The sequence below is a fragment of the Loxodonta africana genome, chromosome 3 (genome assembly GCF_030014295.1).
Source record: "Loxodonta africana isolate mLoxAfr1 chromosome 3, mLoxAfr1.hap2, whole genome shotgun sequence".
Lineage (NCBI taxonomy): Eukaryota > Metazoa > Chordata > Mammalia > Proboscidea > Elephantidae > Loxodonta > Loxodonta africana.
The window spans coordinates 61,509,818-61,531,834 of NC_087344.1; the positions used below are offsets into that span (position 1 = coordinate 61,509,818).

Below are 22,017 nucleotides of genomic sequence, written 5' to 3' on the forward strand. Positions count from 1 at the left end.
ATCCCAAGGGAGCCATGTCCAAACTCCTGGCCATCAAATTTTCAACTGGACTGAAAATTTTTAGAGGTACCCAGACAAAGTCTTCCTTGGCTTGTTGACCTAAGAATGGGATCCTGTCTCTCAGCTTAAGGATTCTGAGTTGAGGAGCACAGAGCTACAGGAGAGAGTAACTGAGCTGGAGAATTTGCTGGAGGAGACCCAGGCAGCCTGCAGGGAAAAGGAGGCTCAACTGGAAAGCCTGAGACAGAAAGAAGCCACTAAACAAAGGTAAATAGTGCTGTGGGGTTGAGGAAAAGGAAGTGGAGAGCTGAGCTCTGGTCTGGGCTGTCCTACACGCTAACTGTGTGACTATGGGTAAATTATTCTACCTCTCTGAGTTTCATTTTCTTATGGACAGGGAATAAATATGTCTTTGGTACCTCAGAAGGGGTGGGAGCAGAGCCACAGGGCTTGTCACTGTATTCTTTGGAAAAATCCAACCCAGTGCCTGGCACTTAATAATCCTCGAATATGTAGGTGTTGAGTGAATGAAAGCACTTTGTAAACTGGGAAATGAAGTATCTGTATATGTGTAAAAGTAGATCCTCGAGCTGAGGAGTAGGGGTTACTAACATTTCAACCTTGTAAGCTAAAGGTTACCAAGAGCATCTGTTTGTCTTCGGCCCTAGGGATTGCTCTCGATTACCATGACAGGTTTTAAGAACAAAACAAGATGTCATAGTGTACTCTCAGGGTGTCTTGGGAGCCTTCGCCATTAGGCACCTCGTTTCCATATTAATAGTTTCTGAAAATGTGATGGCTGTGTTTCAGTAGCCTCTTGGACCAAATCCAGTTTCTGATGGGATGAATTGGATTTATCATCCCATATCCAGCCGCAGTGATCCTGTTGTTTATCTCAGCAGATGGGCCATGATGGAAGTGATTATGGGGACCTGTGGGTGAGGTTAGGGGACAAAGTTGGCTCTGCTCCAGACTATGTGTGCCTAGAAAAAAGGAGTTCTATTTTGTACTTCCCAAATTTCTACAATGAACATGTGTGACTTTTATAATCTAAATTCATGCAATGAATGTTTATTTTTTAAATATCAAAACAATAAAAGAGCCTTGGGTAGGTAGAGAATCAATGGCACATTGAAAAGGCCACTGTCTTTCAGCCTGCAAGATAAGCAGTGTGTAAAGACCAGTGGAGAATGTCCAGCCCAACAGGAAGAACGTCCGAATGTAGAAGTGGAGTCTTGGCAGAAGGAATGTGATTCACTCCGAAAGGTGACTGAGGGTGTCCAGGCTGTGACAGCCAGCAAACTGGGAGAAAAGATAAGATAGTATATTGCTAAGATGCCAGAAGAGCCTGGGGTCACCCAAGATCTGCTATCTAGAGCTTTTCTGTCTTTCCGGAGAAGTCAACCATGCATAGCAACAATTTGCATTTTAGATATTCATCCTTGTAACAGACAAACTTTACTCTTATAGAGTACAGGCAGAAGTCAGTAGGGGAACATGCCTCTGAGCATAGATGCCCCAAAATGGTGTACTGAAGCTTGGAGCACTTCACTTGTGGCTCAGGCCCTACACAGAATCTCTTGCCACTGCATAGAGTTCTGACCAGCAAGGTGGTCTGCTTTCTCAAGTAGGCAGAGGAAAGGGAGCCAAGGGCCTGCCAGGGAGACTGGCTGCAGGTCACCAAAAAAGAAAACCCAGAAATGGTTCAGAGAATTCATAAGGACTCAAAAAAAAAGAACCCAGGCCTGTTAGGTTTCTGCTCGGACAGCCAGTGTGACTAAAGCTCTAAGTAACAACAGCAGTCAGTGCTCTAGATAGGGCAGGCTTTGTTAAACTGAACTTTTAGCCATGTCCTTTACCGAAGAACTGAATGTGCACTGGCTATATATAAAGTTGATTTCATTGGCTTGTAGTCATTAGGGTGAGAGTCCCCGCTACTCCTCCTTCCCCACCCAGTAGTGGTTGTGGGTCCACACTGCATTCCTATACGAACCTCTTCATGATTGGAGCATAGTAGTGTGAGGCTAGTCAGTCAGGATTGGGAATCTGTGTCATATTTTTTGTAGATAGAGCTAACTAGTCATCCCCTTGGTCTCGCTACCAAAGGACTGTAGCCGAAGGGCTGATGGCCAAACCACAGATCCTGGCACAGGCCCTTCTCCTCCGACCTTACCGTTGGCATTCTGATTGCGCCTTCCTTGATGACTTTTCTTTTTCAGATTGTAGAGAAGCAGCAGCAGAAGATGGATCAGCTGCGTTCACAAGTACAGGTGAGTAGGAGTCTTTGGGACACGGTGGGCAGGACTTGGTGATGGTATCTTTAGAATTCAGCCAATTTATTCTATTCTCTGCCATGTAGTTTGCTCAGTTCTAGGGATACAAACAAGAATGAGACCCAGTCAGTGTTTTTGAGCCTACAAAAGACAAACATGATCGAAGTTTCAGCACAAAAGAGAGCCATGTCCAGGTTACCCTGGGAGCACAAAGGAGTCAGTGGAAAGAGGGGGTAGGTCAAGGACAGCTTTTGGGAGACCCTGAGGCTTAAAGGATGAGGAGGAGGCATTAGCCAGGCAAGAGAAGAGGAGCTGGATAAGATGGTGTTGGAATTCCAGATAGAAGGAAGAACATGAGTAGGAACAGGAAAACATCAAACAGCATGGTTTGAACATGGAGCTGCAAGCTGTTTGATATTATTCAAGTATTCAACTGAAGGTGCTGAGCGGGAGAGGTGGGTATTCTGAGCTATAGGAGGGCCTTGTTTGTCTCACTAAGTTAACTTGTATTCTTTTGGTAGGTGACGGGATGCTCTTAAAGCACTGAATTGGGTGTGATATGGTCAGGTTTACAGCTCAGGTTTGAGTGTGAAGGAAGATCGGCAGCCTGGAGAGAGGCAAGGCTACAGGCCAGGGGCTGTTGCAGAAACCTTAGTGAGAAACGATGAGGGAACCTGATATAAGGCAAGGATGGAGACGTGAGGGGACCGATGTAAGTGATTTTTAGGAGGTAAAATTGGGAGGGATCAGTGAAATTCTGGGAAAAATGGGTTCACTTAGGGCTCTAAAAGAGGTTTTCTCACCAAACATGTGAAATGTACTCACTCTGAGGAGCAACTGAAAGCTATAGTCCTGCCTTCGTCATTAGGTGATTTGGGCTTTGTCTGCTATTAAGTCGCTTGTTTTAAGTCCTGTAAGGAAACAGTCCAGCCTGGTTAGTTTGTCTATGCCTATTTAAAATCCCAGGGCTTCAGTAGAGTTTTTAATGAATCTGAAAATAAGTTCCCTGGAACCCTGAGGTTCCACAAAGTTGGAAAAATGCAATATTTTAAATGGCATATTTACCCATGTTGGGGCTACTTAGACAAATTAAAATGTCAGGTGGAATTTGCTAGAATTAGGTGGATTCAACATGGTCACATTGGGTATTTCATAGTGATGAGGCTTTCTCCTTGGCATTTATATTTTCTATTAATATGGGAAAATTCAAAAATTTTTAATAGGTTATTCAAATCAGTTTCAAAATTGGACGGGGAATTGGAATGAATAGACTGGGAAGCAGAAGGCATGAGCATAAATACCTTCCTCCCCTGACACCACGCACGCGCACACACATATACCCCCCCTTACTGAGCACTCTGCTTACCCCCTCGCAGCTGTGTCAAAGCACTTCATACACGGTATTGTCGAGGGCATCTGACTAGGAGCTCTTCAAAGACAGGGGCTGTTGAGTATTGTTTTCAGTATCTTCAGTGCCCTTCACACAGAAGTGCTCAGTAAATATTGAACTGAACTAAATGGCATGTTCCCTGCCCTCAAGAAAGTTAGGATCTACTGGAGAGAGGATCATGTGCACATCCAATTAGAATGTTAAGCAGATGTATTCATGAGCCGTGGTGGAGGTATGAGTGGCAAAGAGAGATTAGGATTAATTGGATCTGATTCACCCATTGGGGAAGGCTCAGGTGGGCCTCGGAGGTTTCTTGGGGTGACAGGCAGAGCAGAAAGCAGTCTAGGTAGAGGAGAAGAGGAATGAGCAAAGGCATTCAAGCTGGATGGAGCCTTTGGGGAAGAAGGTAAGTCATTCAGTGTGGTTGGAGTGGAGGCTGTGTGAAGGGTAAAAAGAAAGGGTACAGCTAGAAAAGTAGGTAGGGCCCGACAGGCCTGGCATGCCCTGCTGAAGAGTTGAACTCTATGAGCAGGTGTCGGGGGCTATAGGCAGGTTAGAGTGGGAAGTCACAGATTCGGGCTGTTGTAAAATTTGTAGCAGTGGGAGGATGGGGCCGATGTGGTCTCAGCCAGAATTGTGGTATGGGTCTCTAAAAGAAGGGAAAGAAAGGAGAACTGGTTAGTGAGTTCACTTGTTATTCCTGGTATATTTTCCCACCACTCCTTGCTTTGGGATTCAGAGCCTAGAACAGGAAGTGGCTCAAGAAGAAGGAACAAGCCAGGCCCTGAGAGAAGAGGCCCAGCGGAGGGAGACTGCTCTGCAGCAGCTGCGCGCAGCTGTGAAGGAGGTGAGCAGCATGAGCCAGGCATTGCCTCCACAAACCAGATTTTTCTGTATACCCTCCCACTCTCAAGAGCCCCTGTGTTTGAGAGGTCCCTACTGAGGAATAGGCAAGGACGTTGCCTCATCCTTCATATCAAAGGCCCTAAGCCTGTTTTGGAGTGACCATAATCACCCAGGAATGCTTTTTGGATGTAGAAAATAAATCTGTCTCCCTTTGTCTTCCTGCAGATTTGTGAGATTGGGGAGGGAGGGTTCAAGAAGACTTGGGGTTTGGTGGTCCTTATGCAGGACACAGAGCCGTCAGCAGGGGGCGACCAAGCTTACTGGCCAAGCTGCCTAGGAAATAGTCTCCCAGAGCTAGGATTGTCACACGGCCCAGCTTGGATAGAGGACTGGGACAGGAGAAACTGTATTTCTCAGTCTTTAAAGCAGAATTTAGAAATAAGCTGGGAAGGAGAGTGGGTTTAAGGAGAGTGAGGGAAAGAGAAATAAGTAAGGGTTAAGAGGAAGGACATGTTCCAGTACTGGATCCTTCAGTCTAGCTTCTCCAGCCTCCCACCATTGACCACTAGCTGTCTTACTGTCTTCCTTGTCCCCTTTTATTCCTCTGACATATACTGATCAGGCTGGCTGGTGGCCACTTTTGTCAGGGTGGCAGGGAGAGATTGAAACCAGTGTCTCCTCAGATTTCACAGTTCACATTAAGCCTTCTCTAATAGCCTGGCTAACAGAGTTGGCTGAAGGAGTGGCTTCAGATAGAGTTCCTAGGGGCAGAAACATCTCTGGTTGCTGAACAGAAACCTGGAGGCTGATGACTCAGAGCCTGCTGGGGAGCAGCTTCCTCTCCAGTGCTAGAACCCAGTGGGCCCAACCCTACCTGCAGGAGGAACCTGGCCTGATATTGGGGTGGAGAGGGGAGACATGGCCTGTGACTCACCGTCCCCCACACACATACACCTGTGTCCACACACGTGCAGATACTCTGCCTCTCCCTGGGCCTGGGGTAATGTGGCTTACACATCTATCTACTCAGCTTTCAGTGCAAAACCAGGACCTGATTGAGAAGAATCTGACACTCCAGGAACACCTGCGTCAGGCCCAGCCACTGTCCCCACCTTCGCCAGACACAGCCCAGCTGGCACTTGAGCTGCACCAGGAGTTGGCCAGCTGCTTTCAAGATCTGCAGGCTGTCTGCAGCATTGTGACCCAGAGGGCCCAAGGCCATGACCCCAATCTCTCTCTGCTCCTGGGCATTCACTGTGAGTCCCCAGGCCAGTCTGAGGCCCCAGATAGAGGGACCTTTATTCTCCCCTCACCTCCATCCCACTTTCCCATCCTTAGGGCAGTGTTTGAACAGGGCTGCATATGAATTTCACAGAGTAGGTGTTTTGAAATCTATTTTGGGAACGGGCATCCTTATGGGGTACTTGCATACAGGTGTCTTAGGCAGCAGGTTATCAGCCCACTATCCCGAGCTGCTTTTTTAAAAGTGCCGTGTCCCAAGATCTTGGGCCTTAAGGTGCTGCCCATCCCTACTGCCCCCCACATGAAAGCATCTCCTAACTGACCTACTGACTGACATTCTCGAAACACTCTCCTCCCCAGCTGCACAGCACCCAGGGACTCAGCTAGACTTGCAGAAGCCGGATGTGATCAGGAAGAAGCTAGAGGAGGTTCAGCAGCTGCGCTGTGACATCGAGGACTTAAGGACCACCATGTCAGACAGATATGCCCAGGACATGGGAGAAAACTGTGTCACACAGTGAGGAATGCTGGGGGTGTGGGACAGGCCCTGTTCCCCCAGGGAGGGTCTGGGCTGCTGAGAGCCCCGTCCAGCAGGTCCCTGCCCTGACAATCTCTTGCCTGCTGTCTGCTGCTATTCCTAGAGAAGGGGGAGGGCAGTGAGAGTCTGCATCTGGGGGCCCAGGGCTGACTAGGGAACTGTGCCTACCTTGCCCCACACTGGCTTTGCCTTGTTGGATTATGTTTGTCCTCTCATCCTGGTTTCCCCTTTAAGGGTAAGTTACTAATGAACTTTTGCAGGCACAATTAATAAGTTCTCATACAGTGCTCCCAGCCCCAGGCTGATGTCAGAGGCAAACAAGTTGCTTACATCTATTCTCCATTCTCCGGGATGGATACCCATTCATTCCCATTCCATACCTTGATCCCGCTGGTTCCCAGCATTCATTAGGGAGGCCCGGAAGGGCTAAGTACCAGAAGCATTGGCTGTTTGAGGATCAGGCCTCATGTGCCAGCCTTCCTGGGAGCTGACCTAGCTTTCTGGATTTTCTCAGGCCTAGTTCCACTGCTGCTTCCTCAGGGCTCTTGTTCTCCCAGAAGCCTCAGGATGATCTGTTCATGAGCAAAGAACCCACTAGGATTGGAGGCCCCAAGATAGCAGCCAGGGCTCCTTAATCTGCTCACCAAGACATTTTACAAGAGACCCTGTTCTCTAGCAGCCCTCAGTCCCTGGGGCCCTGGCCATGTGGTTAGCACAGCCCCCTTCTTTGCTTTTCAGGCCTTCTTGGGCTTTGAGTATCAATTCTTCTCTGTGATTCAGGACTTGGGGAGGATTTTTCCCCAGAATGCAGAAGGGCAACTGTCAAGCTGCTAACCTCCTCCCCTGGAGCTGGGGCTCAAGCCTAGCCTTCTCATTTGTGCCTCTCATGTTTGGGGGAGACTTTCACCTTCTTGGCTCAGGGTTCCTTGAGAGTTCAGAGTACCTAGTGCAGGTTAGCTTTAAGTTAAGCTTTCCATGTTTGTTTGTTTGTTTTTTTCCATTTCTCTGGGGCCTTTGGACCTTCTGCTTTCTGGTTTCTCTTGCCTTTTTGGCTTAGGGAGGCATTTCACAGTTGTTTGGACCTGGCTATTTGGACTGGGCCCAGGCCACCTCTAGATCAGAAGCCAGGCCAAGCAGGGGCTGTGTGGGCATGAGGGGAGCACCAAGCAGTTCAGGAGCCCAGAGTCAGCCATGAGATTCTTGCTAAGCTTTGGGCCTGCAGCATTATCCTGGACTTCACTCCTTGGCCTGAATGAGGCTCCTTCTTAAGTGTTTTGACAAGTTTGTGTTTTATTTATGGAGTGACTTATCCCTTTCATTCAGAACAGCCCCACCCGGCCATTCCCTCAGCCTCTGGGCTCCTGCATCCTGAAAGCAGAGCTGCCTGGTTGGTCTCCGCCCTGTGTTGGGAGCCCAGCCACCATGCTCACGGGTATTTTTCCTTGTAAAGTTTATAAGCAGTTATTTATATGAATCTTTGTTATGTCAACTGGTTTGTATTGCCTATTTTGATTACAAAATAAAATATTTAACAGACTCCTCAGTTTTCTGTAGCCTTCCATCACCACCTCGCCCTTGTCTTACCCTGTTTAGGCTTGTTGAAGCCAAAGGCTGGGTGTTTACCCAAGTTCCCCAGACAGCAGCAAGGAGGGACCTTTGGCAGGTCCAGTCTCACATCAGTATCTGTACCACTTACTTCTGCTCCTCTGTTGTTCTGTTGGGGCAAACAAGATGTCTACCCACACCCCTTTCATTTGGGCAAAGCTGTCCTGAGTCATCAAGCAAGTTCATCATTGGGAAGAGTTTCAGCAGTCCTCCCCAGAGAGGAAGTCTCGCTGCTTCTGGGTTGCTGTGAGGAAGAAGCTCGCAGAGCAAGGCCAGGCACTGTTTGCCTGAGGGCACCAGTCTTGCTGGGCTGTTACCTGTCTGAGCTGGAACTGTTTGCCTGAGGGCACCAGTCTTGCTGGGCTGTTACCTGTCTGAGCGCTGGAACTGCGGGAAACTCGGGGGACATCATGGCCAACCCCAGACATCTAGATAAGTTCCCAAAGCTAGGCTGGTTGCTTGGTTCTGCTCCCTCTGAACCTATTTAAGTTTTGCTGGGAGCAGTTGCTGTTTCAGACTGCTATCCACAGCATGGAGTTGGGGTTGAGCTGGGGGCCCCCCAGGACTGGTTGTGAATCTTTAACAGAGGGCCAGGTGAGGCCAGGCTTTCCAGTTTTGACACTAACTTCTGCCTCCTTACTTTCCAGAGCTTTTTTTTTATCAGCCTCTTGATCTCCATCTGGCTCGTTTAGGGTGTGGCCACCACCCTTCCTTGTCTAAACCTGCCTGAGTGGGGAGGAACTTCAGGGGAAATCTGGAGCAGGCGCGGCACCTGCTTTAGTGTGCCTCCCCTTCCCCAGGGTTATGGTGGGGGCTTCCCTGGGAGGGGCGTGGGGAGGTGGACCTGGAGAGAGGTTCCCTAGCTTGGAAACTTTGAGTTAGAAAACAGTCCGTGCTTTTCAAAGCCCGGAGCTGAGCTGCTTTATCATGGCTCCTCCTCTTGGGAGCTAACAGTGGCACGGAGGGGTGGTTGGGAGCACCAAAGCTGGGTGGTGACTGGGGCGCAGGCCTTTGCTAAACCCTTGCCCCTGCCCTCCTTGGCCCTCCTGCCATCGGCTTCCTCCCCAGCCTCACTGGACCCCAGAAGAGGGTAGGACAGAAGAGGGCGGCTAGAAAAGGAGCGGCCCTGCGTGGGACTGAGGTCCCCGGCGCCTGGCCACAGAGGGGGAGGGGAGGGGGCCTCCGGCGCGCGGGGCGGTGTCGCGCAGGCCCCGCCCCGGCCGCTTGCCTGCCCGCACCGCCCATTGGTCCTGAGAGCGGTGACTCGCGGGCTGAGCAGGAAGGAAACCGCTCCCGAGCGCGGCGGCGTAGTCTCCTGGCCGTGCTGCTGCCGCTATCTCTGTCCTCCTGTCGGTCCTTCCGTCCGCCCGCAGCATGAGTGGCCTGCGCGTCTACAGCACGTCGGTCACCGGTTCCCGCGAAGTAAGTGCGCCCCGAGTCGGGCGCCAGGGGAGAGGACCGGGGCCGTGTCCCGGAGCTCTGGACCGGGCGCCCAGGACCCGCCCCCCAGGACGGGGGCGGGCCGGGGGTGGGGGGCGTCGGGTCCCGGAGCTCGGCCCCTAAGGTTTGGAAGCGAGTCCGTGACCCCACCCAGAGCCCCTTCATCAGGCATTTTGTGTCCTCGGCGGCCCGGCATGAACTGCCCACGCCCATCCCCCGTCGCCCGGACAGCCGTTCTCCGCATCCCCACTGCCCCAACCACATCCTTATCCTGCCTTCTCCACCACCGTGTACGCGCGTGGGGTGGGGGTGGCCCCTTACCACGCCTCCATCCAGGTCTGCTTTGCCTCCCCTTGGCTCAGACAGCCGCTGGCTGTCCTCACCCGGAACCTTATCTCACTACCCCGTTCTGACCCTTCCCCACGGTTAGTGGTCCCTCTTTTCGCCCTACACCACCTCAAACTGGACTCACCCTTCCGAATGACCAGTGGCCAGAACCCTTCCCCAGAGTGTGGAGGGAGCAGGGAGACCAAAGCTCCAGGTCACAGCCCTTCACACAGCCCAGGCTTGCCCCACACTTCCCCCCTGCGTGCCCACTGATCCCTGCTGGCCCCCCACCCCCAGATCAAGTCCCAGCAGAGCGAGGTGACTCGCATCCTGGACGGGAAGCGCATCCAGTACCAGCTGGTGGACATCTCCCAGGACAACGCCCTACGGGACGAGATGCGAGCCTTGGCGGGCAACCCGAAGGCCACCCCGCCCCAGATTGTCAACGGGGACCAGTACTGTGGGGTATGGGCCTGGGGGCTGGGGGGAGTGTTGTAGAGGGCTCCAGCCAGGGTCAGACCTGAGACAAAGCACTAGTGGATGTCCAGTGCCAGCACTCAGGTGGCCACCCCTCACCTCCCTCCCCCAGGACTATGAGCTCTTCGTGGAGGCTGTGGAACAAAACACACTGCAGGAGTTCCTGAAGTTGGCCTGAGCTAAGCACACCCACGGTCCCCCACTGGACTCCGTCACCACGTTCCCCCCTAGCCCTTGCCTAGCCATGAAGGACCTTGTGACCAATTCCCTGTCATTCCTAACCTTTTGACCTCGGAGCCCCTCCCTTCTCCCCCCAGGTCCCTTCTCCCCTAACTGTAGCCCCTCTCCTCCATTCAAAGGCAACATTCCTTACCTACTAGTCTTAAGCAACAGCCCGGTGCTGGCTATCCCAGCCAGCCTTGAGGCTGCCACCCTGCCCGGTACTGGCTGATGGGCACCTCTGTTGGTGCCATCAGCCAGGGCTCTGCCAAAGGCCCCGCAAACCCTGTCCTGGGAGCACCCGGAGACAATTAAATGTTCCATTCCATTGGCGCTGTGTCTGTCTGGTTGTGGCCTGGACATCCTGGGCCCCTGCCCTCAGCAAGGCTGTGCTCCTGTGGGCCCAACAGCTGAGCTTCCCCCCGTGTGTCTGTCACCTCTGTGTGTCATGGTACATGTGCTTGGATATGAGTTTGGCAGACCCAGGCCTGTGTGGACCACCAGTTCCTGGGGACTGAGTGGGTGCCCTCCAGTTCACATGCACGTGATGGTGTCCCCAACACCCCCGTCCGTGCCTTGGTGTGTATGCATGTTTGCATGCCTGTCTCTGCAGGTGGCTGTCCGGTGGCTGCCTGCTTATGTGCCAGCAGGCTGGCTGAGTGTGGGTGTGTAGTGGGAGTGGACGCACAGCTGCAGTGCTGCAGGTTTGGGGGCATGAGAGTAGTTGCCGGCTGGGGCTTTGTGCATACTGCTGAAGTGTCCCCACATGCTTGTGGGTTTGTACACATCTGTCTGCACACTTGCACATGTGAGGCCGCGCTGCCCCAGCTGAGGCTGAGGATGGGGGAACTGGAAACCCAGCTAGGCAGGCCTCTCCCTGCGCAGGATCCGCTCAGCCCTCGTGGGCGAAAGAGGAACCTGGAGGACAAAGACCCAGCGGCGAGGCCCGCCAGCTGGGGCTCGGGTTACTGAGGGGCGGGTCCGTGCCGCCCCTTCCCCGGCCCAGCTGGGCTCCCGCCCTCCCTGGCGCCCCGCTGGGCGGGCGGGCGGGCCGAGAGAGCCTGGTGGAGCAGCCGGTGGCGGGGGCGGGTGTTTTATTCAGCGCTGGGGCCGGGGTCTAGACCCAACCCGGCGCGGGCCTCGCGGACGGGCGGCGGGGCCCGGCGCGCCCGCAGCAGCAGCGTCGCGTTGGGCACCAGGCCTGCGGCCTGCAGAGTGAGCGCGTCGTCGTCGTAGACCGTGGGCGGGAACGTGCTAAAGATCTCGAAGGCGGCGGGGTCCACGGCCCTGGGGACCGGGCGGGGCAGATCAGGCCCGGCAAGGTGCCAGCGGCCCCTTTGCGGCCTGCAGCCCCGCCCGGCGCCCACCTGGCCTGCGCTAGCAGGGCGCGCACGTCGCCCACAGTGTCCTCGGGCCGCATTGTCAGCAGGAATGCCTGCTCGCAGTTCTCGGACTTGATGCGCAGCGTGGAGAGTGAGGGCGTCAGTGTCTCAGGCGACTCCTGGCTCCTGTGGGCCCAGGACCATTAGTGCTCCCGGGAGCCCGAGCCCCGGGCCACACCTCTCAGCCTGGCCCTCACCTCTCACGCTTCGCAGCCAAAGCAGGTGTCTCCACCACAATCTCCTGGATCCGGACTGGCAACGGGCAGCAGTTCTGGAAGGCAGAGATGGAGAGTGGACAGAGCCCTGGGCCTTACCAGACCTACGCCCCCACTCCCCCCAACCCTTAGAAGGGGACTCATCCCCTGGTCAGGGATGGAGGAGACCAATGGGCAGTGCCAGGCTAGGGGGTAGGTTGTTCTAACAACTAAGGAGAGGAAATGGAAAAAGAGGGTGTCCTTCTCTGGGAGATGGCCTCATCATTCCCCCGAGAAGCCTTGAGCTCCCTCAGTCTAGTGGGGAAGACAACCCCACAGACCATAACCAGGCAGGGTGCTGCCCTGGGGAGATGACATCTGAGCTGTGCCTGAAGCATAAGGAGTCCTTAGGAAGGAGGTGGAGAAAAAGGCAGCAGGAATATTCCAGACAGCATAGGCAAAGATCCTGACATCAGGAAAGGCTTCCTAGAGGAGGTGATACCTTAGGGAAAGTGCCAGCCAGTCGCGGGGGCTGAAGCTGGGAATCAGGTTGGACAGGAGGAGCAAAGGGGTTGGGAGGGGCTTAGATGAATGGTGGCCTTGAGGGCCAGGATGAGGAGCTTGGCCCTATCCTCCAGGAAACCTTTGGAGGATTAGTGGGGAGTATCAATTTACATTTTCAAAGAAACACAGAGGCTGCTGGGAGAGGGCTGGCTGGAGGTGGAAGGCCAGTGAGGCTGCTGCAGCTGTCTGGGAGAGACACTGGAGCCTACACTAGGTTGGTGGTGCAGTGGGAATGGAGAGAAGGGATGGATTTGGGAGAAGCTCTGGGACTCACAGAACTTGGTAATGTGGGGGTGAAGGAGGCAGAGGAGTCCTGGAAACTGAGGCTTGGTGCCTTTCACAGGTGGAGACCTGGGAGGAGCGTGATGGGGAGTGGGGGAGATGGTGAGCTCTGTGAGGGCCAGCTGAGTTTAAGGGGCCTGGGGGAAACCTGGACTGAATTCAATATTTAGGTCTGAACTGCGAGGGGGCAGCCTAGGCCTTGGGCTCATCCATGGCCTGGACCCCAACACTTTTCCCTTCTCATCACATCCCCCTCTCCTCATCCCACTGCTGGGTCCGAGCCCAGAGCTCTCACCACTGCTGGGTCCGAGCCCAGAGCTCTCACCAGCTCTACAGATTCCAGGGGACAGTCCAGGCCTTCATCGGGGGGCACCCAAGCCTGAGCCTCTAGACAAGCCACTGCTCGGGGAGGCTGGCCCAGGGTTGGTGGTGCATACCCCTAAGTAGGGCTGGGGGAATTGGGGCTGGTCTCACCTGTAGGGTGTCCCGGATGGGGCCACGGATGTCAACCACCTCGCCCTGCCGGATCACAACCTTGGGAAGCCTGTTCAGAAACTTCTCAGCAGTCATCCTGGAACCTGCAGGCAGGAGGGTGTCAGGAGCCTTGGTTCCGGGGGACTGTGAGGATTGGCGGAGGAGGTCACCTACACAGCCCCCAGCCACCAGGCTCAGCCTCAGGGCTGAGCTCACCTGAGTTTTCCAACCTGTCCGAGGCCTTGCGTACCCTCTGCCAGCCCACCACGCGACCCTCTCCTGGGAACAGGTTCAGCCCATCCTCCGGGTAGAACTGATTGCGAAGGTCACTCACCTGGCAAGAAGGACAGGCACAGAGGCAGGCCCAGCTCTTCAGCCCTGGGCCCCACCCCCACCCCTGCTTGCCCACACAGAGGCCTCAGAAACAGACTCTGGGAACAGGACCAAGGGAAAGTTTAATTCATCTAATGCAATTCCCATTTTACAGACGAGGAAACTGAGGCCCTGGGAGAGAGCAGGGGAACCACAGTGCATGTTGCTGTCATCTACCTGGGCCCTGCTCTTTCTACAAGCACCCCTGATCTATGCCAGCTGAAGCCATAGCACTGACATCCTCCTCACAGACCCCCTCTCATCAGCTGACCGTAAGGGGAAGGTGTTAAGAAAGGACAAAGCCTTCTGCTGCGGCCCGTCTGCAGGGCAGACCCCATCACAATGTGTATTACCTCACTTGCCCCCATCAAGGCCCACCTCTTGGCACCATCTTGGCACCGACTGCCTCCGACGCCCCCAATCATGACTCACACTGTTTTTTAGCTGTGGTGGCACATGCCTTCTCACTGTGGAACTACTCACCCGCCCTCTGGGACACACTGCCTCACGTGCTCCCATAGCGGCACCCCCAGCTCACATACCCCAGCAGGGACCACCTCCATCCCGGCCTTCAGCCCCAACATGTGCCCATTTCAGTTCTGTGTTGAGGTTCACAGGACTGCCTTCCCCCACAACCAATGGCTTCAGGAGACTCTGAGGGAAGCTAGGCCACTTCTGCATAGATCCCTCAGGGACCTCAGACTGTCGAGGTGTCCTGAATGCCAAGGGGGAAGGAAAGGGCAGCAGTCCTGCCTGGCCAGGGCTGTGCCTTCAGGGTGCCAGCAGAGGGTGCTGCCTGCTGCTCAGCCTCGGCAGAGCCCGCTGAGTAGCAGCCACAGGCACAGCAGCCTCCCCACTCCTTTCCCACGCCAGCTCAGGCTCACCCTCCCCCAGGTCATCAGACTAGGGTCCCTGGGGTGCTGAAGTGGCTCCCCACCTCAGAATGGGTGACCCCTGAGAGGGAGCTGTTTATCACCACCTTCTCCAAAATCCTCACACAGGGAGGGGGTGGTCACCTTAAAGGGGACTCCATCGGGGTACAGTCGTTGGAGCTCGGAGGGGAAGAAGCCATCCAAGATGTCTCGGAGGCAGCGCTGCAGGGGGGAGAGGCAGGGTGAGGCCTGGCCAGACACATGCAGTGCCCCCAACCTGCTTCTTCCCTGGGTGCCAGGCCTTTGGCGCTGGGCTAACCCGGTGGATCACTCTGGAAATACTCAGAGCCCCAGGATTTGGGTGGGGGCCCTTTGCAAGTCGTGCATGTAGCACCAGCTGCAACTGGGCTTGGGTGCCCGGTGGAGGGTAGGCTGGGCCTGGGGTGAGCTGAGCCCCACCATCTCCAACTGTCGGCGGGCAGGTGGGAGCAGCCTGTCCCCTGCACTTACCTGCGTGGAGGGATCGTAGAAGGGCCGGAAGGGCCCGTCAAACATGATGATACCATTCCGGTAGAGCTTCAGGGGGATGGGCTCGAGGACATGGAGCCGTGCCCCACCGGGCACTGGTGTCACCTGGGTCTCGCCCTCAACCACCAGCTCACTGAGGTCCTTCAGGCTGGCCAGCAGCCTGTCAAAGTCCACCTCTGGGGGCACCACTGAATCCCCTGGCAAAGAGGATGGTCACCCATGAGCCTCTTTTGATGGCCCCTGTGGCTGCCCTCCCCATGCTGGGCAGTGTTATCTCCTTAAGTGGCTACCTGAGGATGAAGGACAGCTATCTTTTATTGAGTGCTTACTGTGTGCTCGGGGGTTAGCATCCATTATCACATTCACTCCTCATACCAACCCTATGCTGCAGATGCTTGATCACCCCCATTCTTCAGATGAGGAAACTGGACAGAGCAGGTGAAATGACTTGCCTAGGGACACGCGGTAGTTAAGTGGCAGAAGCAGGATTTGGCTCCAGGTCTGTCTGGGTCAGGCACTGGGTTGGCAGCTTAAAATCAACAGGGTAGAGCTCCAACTCAGGATCACAGCAGCCTGGGCTCAAATCCCACCTCCTGCATTTCTGGCTGTGCAACCTTTGGTCAAGTCATTTAATGCTGTGTGCCACAAGGTTCTCTAGAATGGGATGATGATAGCATCTACCTCCTAGGATGGCTGTGAGGGGCCAAGATGACAGCCAGCTCATCGCAGGCACTCTACCCATGTTAGTTATTGTTACCAGCTCTACCTTGCCACAAATAATCCTCAGACCACCCCTGAGGCTATGAGGCAGGTGTCATTTCTCTCCATTTTTACACAGGAGGAAACAGGCCCACAGCAATGAAAAATGACCTGCCCCAGGCCACCTGGCAAGGTAGAGAGCTGGCTGGGATTTGAGTTGGGGCTGACTCGAGTGTTTTTCCTGCCCGTTTGCACCATCAGGAGAGGAGGGTCAGGGGTTGGGACAGATGTCTGTTACGCAGGGTGTTGGGAATGCCGCTGGACAGAGAGCTGGGGCAGGCCTTGGGCTGTGCAAACTTTTTCTGGGTCACAGACCCCTGTGAGAAGCTGACAGAAGTTTTGGCCTGTTCCTCTGAAAAATGTGTGAACGTACAGCTGTGTCTAAGCTCTGGGAGGTGAAGATAGGGTGGTGGGGACAGCCATGACAGATGCCACAACAGCAAAGGTAGAGGGCAGGCGGGACGCCACCTGGGGACGGGATGTGACCTGGTCCCCAAATAAGCTATCTACCAGCGTAAACCCAGACACAGCACCCAACACCCCAGTGACTTCCTGGGCCTTCTTGGAGGCTGTTCTTCACTAGGACAGCCAGTCTACAGCAGGATGTAGGTCAGGACTCTGGGGACCCAATTCCTTTCCCCACAGAGGACAGCTGCTATGCTGGGTAAGTACGGATGTGGGTGGCCATGCTTCCTGTTGCCTTGTGGGAGCTGAAACAGCAAGCCCCAGCTGGCCTTCCCCTCTCCCCACATGCCCTACTGTCACTGGGGTTGCACCTGCCCCCCACCTCCTCCGGGGGCTCACTGGGGTCCCTGAGATCTCAGGAGAGGCTGGCAGGAAAACCCACTCAGACCACCCTGGGTGTCCCTGGTATGTCTGGGCTCAGAACACTATCAAGACGTTCTTTTCCTTTACCAACTGCTTTAAGAACAGCAACAGCAGAGAAGGTCTCACCCAACGCTGCCCCACCCCTATTCTTACAGATGGGAAAAGTGAGGCCTGAGAGGTCAGGGGACTTGGCCAAAGCAGAGCATACAGTGCAGAGCTGGGAGTAATCCCAGAGATGCTGACTCCTAATCCAGTGCTCCTCCCCCTGCACCAAGCTGCCTCCAGGGGCCAGGGCTTTTCAGGGAGCTCAAGGGCATGGGTGTCCACAGGGAATGGGGCAGGAGGAAGCCCAGGGAATGATGCCAAGACAGAATGAGAGGGATAAGAGAAGTTTGCTGAGAGAACAGACCCCAGAGGCAGCACTCAGCCAGCTGGGTTAGGGCTCAGCAGTGAAAGCAGGGTGGGCTGGGCAGAGGTTGGCTGCTGTTGTCTCTCACACCCCACCCTCCCATTCATCACTGGGCACAGGGTGCGCTCACTCACCCCATCTCCTCCAAGAAGCCTTCCTAGGAGCCTCCTTGAGGAAGGGCCCTGGCTCTTCCTGGGTTCCTGGCGCCCTTGGGTGCACTTCTCCTTAGCCCTTGTCTCAGGCTATTGTTTTCTGTTTGCTTGTTTGTCTCTTCAGCCACACCGGGTGCTCCCTGAATGCAGGGCTGGAGCAGCCAGCCCTGGGCCTGGCCCAGAGTGGGTGCTCAGGAAGTGTGTGCTGGATCTGTTCTCCCCTTTAGCAAACACGTCTGCAGCACCCACGTTCTGCTTATTGTTGTTGTTGCATGTCGTTAAGTCAATTCAGACTCAAAGTGACCCTATATGACAGAGTAGAACTGCCCCATAGGGCTTCCAGGTCTTCTCTCCTGCAGAGCTGCTGATGGGTTCCAACCGTCAACCTTTCAGTTAGCAGCCAAGCGCTTAACCATTGCTAGTTTCTGTGAATTCTGGCAGTGCCACAGCCAGGGCCCTGCCCTTCTCAGGCTCACACTTAAGCAAAGGAGATGGGGTAGCCAAGAGACAGTGACAATAGTGCCACTGTGGGGGCTGTAGAGCCCATAGGAGGGCCAGACTGCTGCAATGAGCAGGTAAGTGGTGGCCTTGCACGGGGCTAGCTCCTTGCAGGTCCCTAGGAGAACCACCCACTTCTGTGAGAGACTGAGTAGTGAGCAAGTTGCCCTGGCCCCTCTCAGTTCCACTGCCCTCCATGCCTCTCTCCCTGTGGCCTCACGTAAAGACGGCTGCAACAGGAGATAGAACCACTGTTACCACACACTTGCGAGCCAGGCCCTGCACCACTGTTACCACACACTTGCGAGCCAGGCCCTGCACCACTGTTACCACACACTTGCGAGCCAGGCCCTGCACTAAGGACTTTGGCAGTATTCACTCTGCCCCTCAGAAGAGCCAGTGGGAGGAAAATAGGCACCAAGAGGCTGTTCACTGCTGGGAGTGCACAGCTAGCCCATGACAGAGGCCTGCTCCATTCTACCCACAGCTCTCTCTGGCCCCATTCATGCAGATGACAGGCTAATCTCCCCCTCAAACAAGCTGATGGGCCTGGGGCTGCCTCACTGGGCAGGAAGCCCACCCCCAGCCAATCCCGTGTGAGTGCATATACCCTGGCCCACGTACCAGGCACTGTGCAGGCACTCGGGGCATGGGGACAGTGCAGTGACACTGTCTGCAATCCCTGCTCATTTACGGGGCAGCAGCATGCCAAGCACTCCACATGCACTCCCATTCCATCCTCACAGCGGCCTAGACATCTCACAGGTGAGGAAACGGGCTCAGAGGGGTTAAGCAATTTGCCCATACAGGGTCAGATCCCACCCAGGATCCCTACTCTTCAGCCTGAGCCATCAGCCCCTGCCCTCTAAAGCAGAGTCCCTTCCCACAATGCTCTGCGGCAGCTACAACAGGCATTTCAGCACTAAGAACTTATGTGGGAGGAGGTGGGCTTTGAGCCAAGATTCAAAAGAGGGGATAGAAGTGGGCAAGGCACATGGGAGGGGACACAGCACTAGCAAAGTTCCAGGTGAAAGTGACGGTAGGGAGGAGCCTAGATTGCCTGGGGTCTGGGCCAGGCTAGTCTGAGGGGCTCAAGGGCAGATCCAGGACCCAATCCTATGATGGCCATGCCAAACCCAGACCCAGGAGCTTGGGACTTCAGAGGAAGGATACAGAGGGAGGGGAGGAACTTGACGGGGAGATGAGGAGCTCTGAGAGGAGGACAGGAAGGAGGGGGAGAGAAGCTCAGAGAGGGGGATGGGAAAGGGGGGGAAAGGAGGTCAGAGGGGGACAGGGAGGGGAGAAGACCTCAGAGAGGGGGATGGGGAGGAGGGGGAGAGGAGCTCAGAGAGGAGGACAGGGAGGGAAGAGGACCTCGGAGAGGGGGACAGGGAGGGGAAAGGACCTCAGAGAGGAGGACAGGGAGGAGGGGGAGAGGAGCTCAGAGAGGGGGATGGGAAGGAAAGGGAGAGGAGGGGGGGTAGGAGGGGAGAAGAGCACAGGGTTGAACTGAGCCCTTAGCCCTGAGGCTCAACACCTGCCTGGATGGTGTCTGACCACAGCAGGACTATATCTTTCATGTTTCCGCATACCCTGAAGCACCTGGCACAGCACCCTATTTGATGCTCTATATATTGGTGGGGAGTGTGGGAAGGGGTGAATGCTCCAGCCTGAGGCAAACTCCTGCAAGGCTTCTCCTCAGCTGGGGCCTTTTTATGGGCCCAGTTGACCCTCATCCCTAAGGCAGTTATTCCCTGGCTCGAGAATGTTCTGAATCATCCCCTTTTGGACCAATATAGATGTTCTGGCTTATCCATGGAGCCACTGGGGATGGGGTCCAACAGAGGGAAGCCAGAAAAATGAGCCAGCGTATGAGGGCTAGCAGGAGGAAGGCTTTGTGAGTCAGACGGTGCTTGGGCAGGAGCAGGCTGACATCTGGGGGCTGGAGGCAGTGGGGCAGAGGGAAAGAGGAAAGCCAGGGGGGCCCAGGAGGAAAAGCTGCTAGAAATGAAAAGTGTGTCACTCATCTGGCAAGAAGAGCTAAATCAAGACCCCCTCCCATGTTGAAGAATCAAAAAGTGAAAGAATTAAAAGGGGACACAGAGGGGACATGTAGCCAGAGGGGACCTCTGAGGTTAGGGGGTTGGGTGGCTTTCACAGTTGCTTTAGCCATGAAACACTCAACTCCAAAGCCAGCCCTAACGAAGCATAAAGAAAGTGAGCCGAGCAGGGCTGCTCTCTGTTTTGTGGGGCAGCGGGGAATCTAGAGAGCCAGATCCAGAATCCAGCTGTCTGGTCTGACCCTCCCTGTTATGGATTGAATTGTGTCCCCCCAAAATATGTGTTGTAAATCCTAATCCCTATGCCTGTGGTTATAATCCTGTTTGGGGATAGGTTGTCTTTATTACGTTAATGAGGCAGGATTAGTATAGGCTGTGTTTTAAGTCAATTTCTTTTGAGATATAAAAGCAGATTAAGCAAGCAGAGATGGGGGATATAGATTCGAAGCCACATGAAGAGCATCAAGAAACAAAGGAACAAGGACCTTCCCCCAGAGCCGACACAGACAGCCTTCCCCTAGAGCCAGCGTCCTGAATTCGGACTTCTAGCCTTCTAAACTGAGACCACAGCCTTCAGTGTGGATTATACCTCAACATAAAACAAAAGCCCTCACAACTGGACCAAGAAGCAATATCATGATAAATGGAAAATTCCTAAGGTTGTCAAAGACTTCATTTTAGTTGGCTCCACAATCAACATCCATGGAAGCAGTAGTCATAAAATCAAACAATGTATTATTGCATTGGGCAAATCTGCTGCAAAAAACCTCTTTAAAGTCTTGAAAAGCAAAGATGTCACCTTGAGGACGAAGATGCACCTGACCCAAGCCATGGTGTTTTCAATCACCTCATATACATGGGAAAGCTTGTCAACGATTAAGGAAGACCAAAGAAGAATTGCTGCCTTTGAATTATAGTGATGGCAAAGAATATTGAATATATCATAGACTGCCAGAAGAACAAACAAGTTTGCCTCAGAACTGGTACAGCCAGAGTGCTTCTTGAAAGTGAGGATGGCAAGATGTCTTAGTCATCTAGTGCTGCTGACACCACAAATGGATGGCTTTAACAAACAGAAGTTTATTTTCTCACAGTCTAGTAGGCTAGAAGTCCAAATTCAGGGCATCAGCTCCAGGTGAAGGCTTTCTCTGTCAGCTCTGGGGCAAGGTCCTTGTCATCAATCTTCCCCTGGACTAGGATCTTCTCCGTGCAGAAACCCCGGGTCCAAAGGACACGCTCTGCTCCTGGTGCTTCTTTCTTGGTGGTGTGAGGTCCCCAACTCTGCTCACTTCCCTTTCCTTTTATCTCTTATAAGATAAAAGGTGATGCAGGCCACACCCAGAGAAACTCCCTTTACATAGGCTCAGGGATATGACCTGAGCCAAGGGTGTTACATCCTACCCTGATCCTTTTCATCATAATCCAATCTTGCCTCATTAACCATAGGCAGAGATTAGGATTTACAGCATGTAAGGAAATTATATCAGTCACAAAATGGAGGACAACCACACAATACTGAGAATCATGGCCTAACCAAGTTGACACGTATTTTTTTTTTTTTTAATCAAAAGGGTACCTTTTTTATTACTAATTTTTATTGTGCTTTAAGTGAAAGTTTACAAATCAAGTCAGTCTCTCACACAAAAACCCATACACACCTTGCTAAAAAAAAAAAAATATATATATATATACACCTTGCTACGCACTCCCAACTACTCTCCCCCTAAGGAGACAGCCCACTCTCTCCCTCCACTCTCTCTTTTCGTTGACACATATTTTTGGGGGGCACAATTCAATCCATGACACTCCAACCTTTGCCCCCGCCCCAAAATTCACATCCTTGTCACATGTAAAACACATTCTCCCCATCATATCATAGCAAAAGTCTTAAATCAACTCCAAGTCCAAAGTCCAATAATTCCTCTTCATCTGTGAGATCTAGAATACAAGTTATCTGCTTCCAAAGGTACAATGGCAGAATAGGCACAAGCTTACAAATGGGAGAAACTGGAAAGAAAGAAGGGATAGCAGGCACTAAGCAGGTCAGCAGAGTACATTACATTAGCCCTCAAGGCTTTGAACATAATCCTCTGTTCTCTGCCACAATTTACACAATGGCCCTGCCCTCCAGGCTCTAGGTATTGGCTACATTCTCCAGATTCTGAGTGGAGGCCCCTGGGCCCTGGGTTTCAGCTCCACCTTCAGGGCCCACTGGAACAGCAACTCTGCTCCCTTGGCTTTAAATGCGCCATTCTCCTAGTCCATCTGAGTGGTGACTCCACCCTT

At 53.8% G+C, this 22,017-nt stretch overlaps 3 protein-coding genes and 1 long non-coding RNA gene across 17 annotated transcripts in view; 2 read left to right on the forward strand and 2 right to left on the reverse strand.

The window, feature by feature from the left end:
• CEP85 (centrosomal protein 85) overlaps positions 1-9,089 on the forward strand; it is a 32,794-nt gene extending 23,705 nt beyond the window's left edge. For all 3 annotated transcript variants that reach the window (XM_003415410.4, XM_010595103.3, XM_064281510.1), the window contains 6 exons: positions 125-267; positions 1,155-1,266; positions 2,220-2,270; positions 4,403-4,510; positions 5,540-5,765; positions 6,112-9,089. In XM_003415410.4, the coding sequence (XP_003415458.1) occupies positions 125-267; positions 1,155-1,266; positions 2,220-2,270; positions 4,403-4,510; positions 5,540-5,765; positions 6,112-6,272 (801 nt within the window). In that variant the 3' untranslated portion in view covers positions 6,273-9,089. The remainder of the gene's footprint in view (positions 1-124; positions 268-1,154; positions 1,267-2,219; positions 2,271-4,402; positions 4,511-5,539; positions 5,766-6,111) is intronic.
• Positions 1,190-4,308, reverse strand: LOC111752051 (uncharacterized). Its single transcript, XR_010321330.1, has 4 exons — positions 3,640-4,308; positions 3,099-3,184; positions 2,174-2,370; positions 1,190-1,302 (listed from the first exon to the last, which is right to left on the reverse strand). It is a non-coding gene; the product is annotated as an uncharacterized LOC111752051 (long non-coding RNA).
• Positions 9,090-9,174: 85 nt separating the features above from the next.
• Positions 9,175-10,685, forward strand: SH3BGRL3 (SH3 domain binding glutamate rich protein like 3). Its single transcript, XM_023554386.2, has 3 exons — positions 9,175-9,316; positions 9,959-10,126; positions 10,251-10,685. The coding sequence occupies exons 1-3, from the start codon at positions 9,269-9,271 to the stop codon at positions 10,314-10,316; spliced, it is 282 nt and encodes a 93-aa protein (XP_023410154.1). The 5' UTR covers positions 9,175-9,268; the 3' UTR covers positions 10,317-10,685.
• Positions 10,686-11,448: 763 nt separating this feature from the next.
• Positions 11,449-22,017, reverse strand: part of UBXN11 (UBX domain protein 11) — a 38,704-nt gene continuing 28,135 nt past the window's right edge. For 10 of the 12 annotated variants that reach the window (XM_064281513.1, XM_064281517.1, XM_064281515.1 and 7 more), the window contains 7 exons: positions 15,008-15,222; positions 14,642-14,719; positions 13,470-13,587; positions 13,254-13,357; positions 11,937-12,010; positions 11,725-11,865; positions 11,449-11,644 (listed from right to left, as the gene is read on the reverse strand). In XM_064281513.1, the coding sequence (XP_064137583.1) occupies positions 11,452-11,644; positions 11,725-11,865; positions 11,937-12,010; positions 13,254-13,357; positions 13,470-13,587; positions 14,642-14,719; positions 15,008-15,222 (923 nt within the window). In that variant the 3' untranslated portion in view covers positions 11,449-11,451. Of the gene's footprint in view, positions 11,645-11,724; positions 12,011-12,771; positions 12,849-13,253; positions 13,358-13,469; positions 13,588-14,641; positions 14,720-15,007; positions 15,223-22,017 lie in introns of those variants that run through there. The other 2 variants (XM_064281521.1, XM_064281518.1) reach the window with 2 other exon arrangements.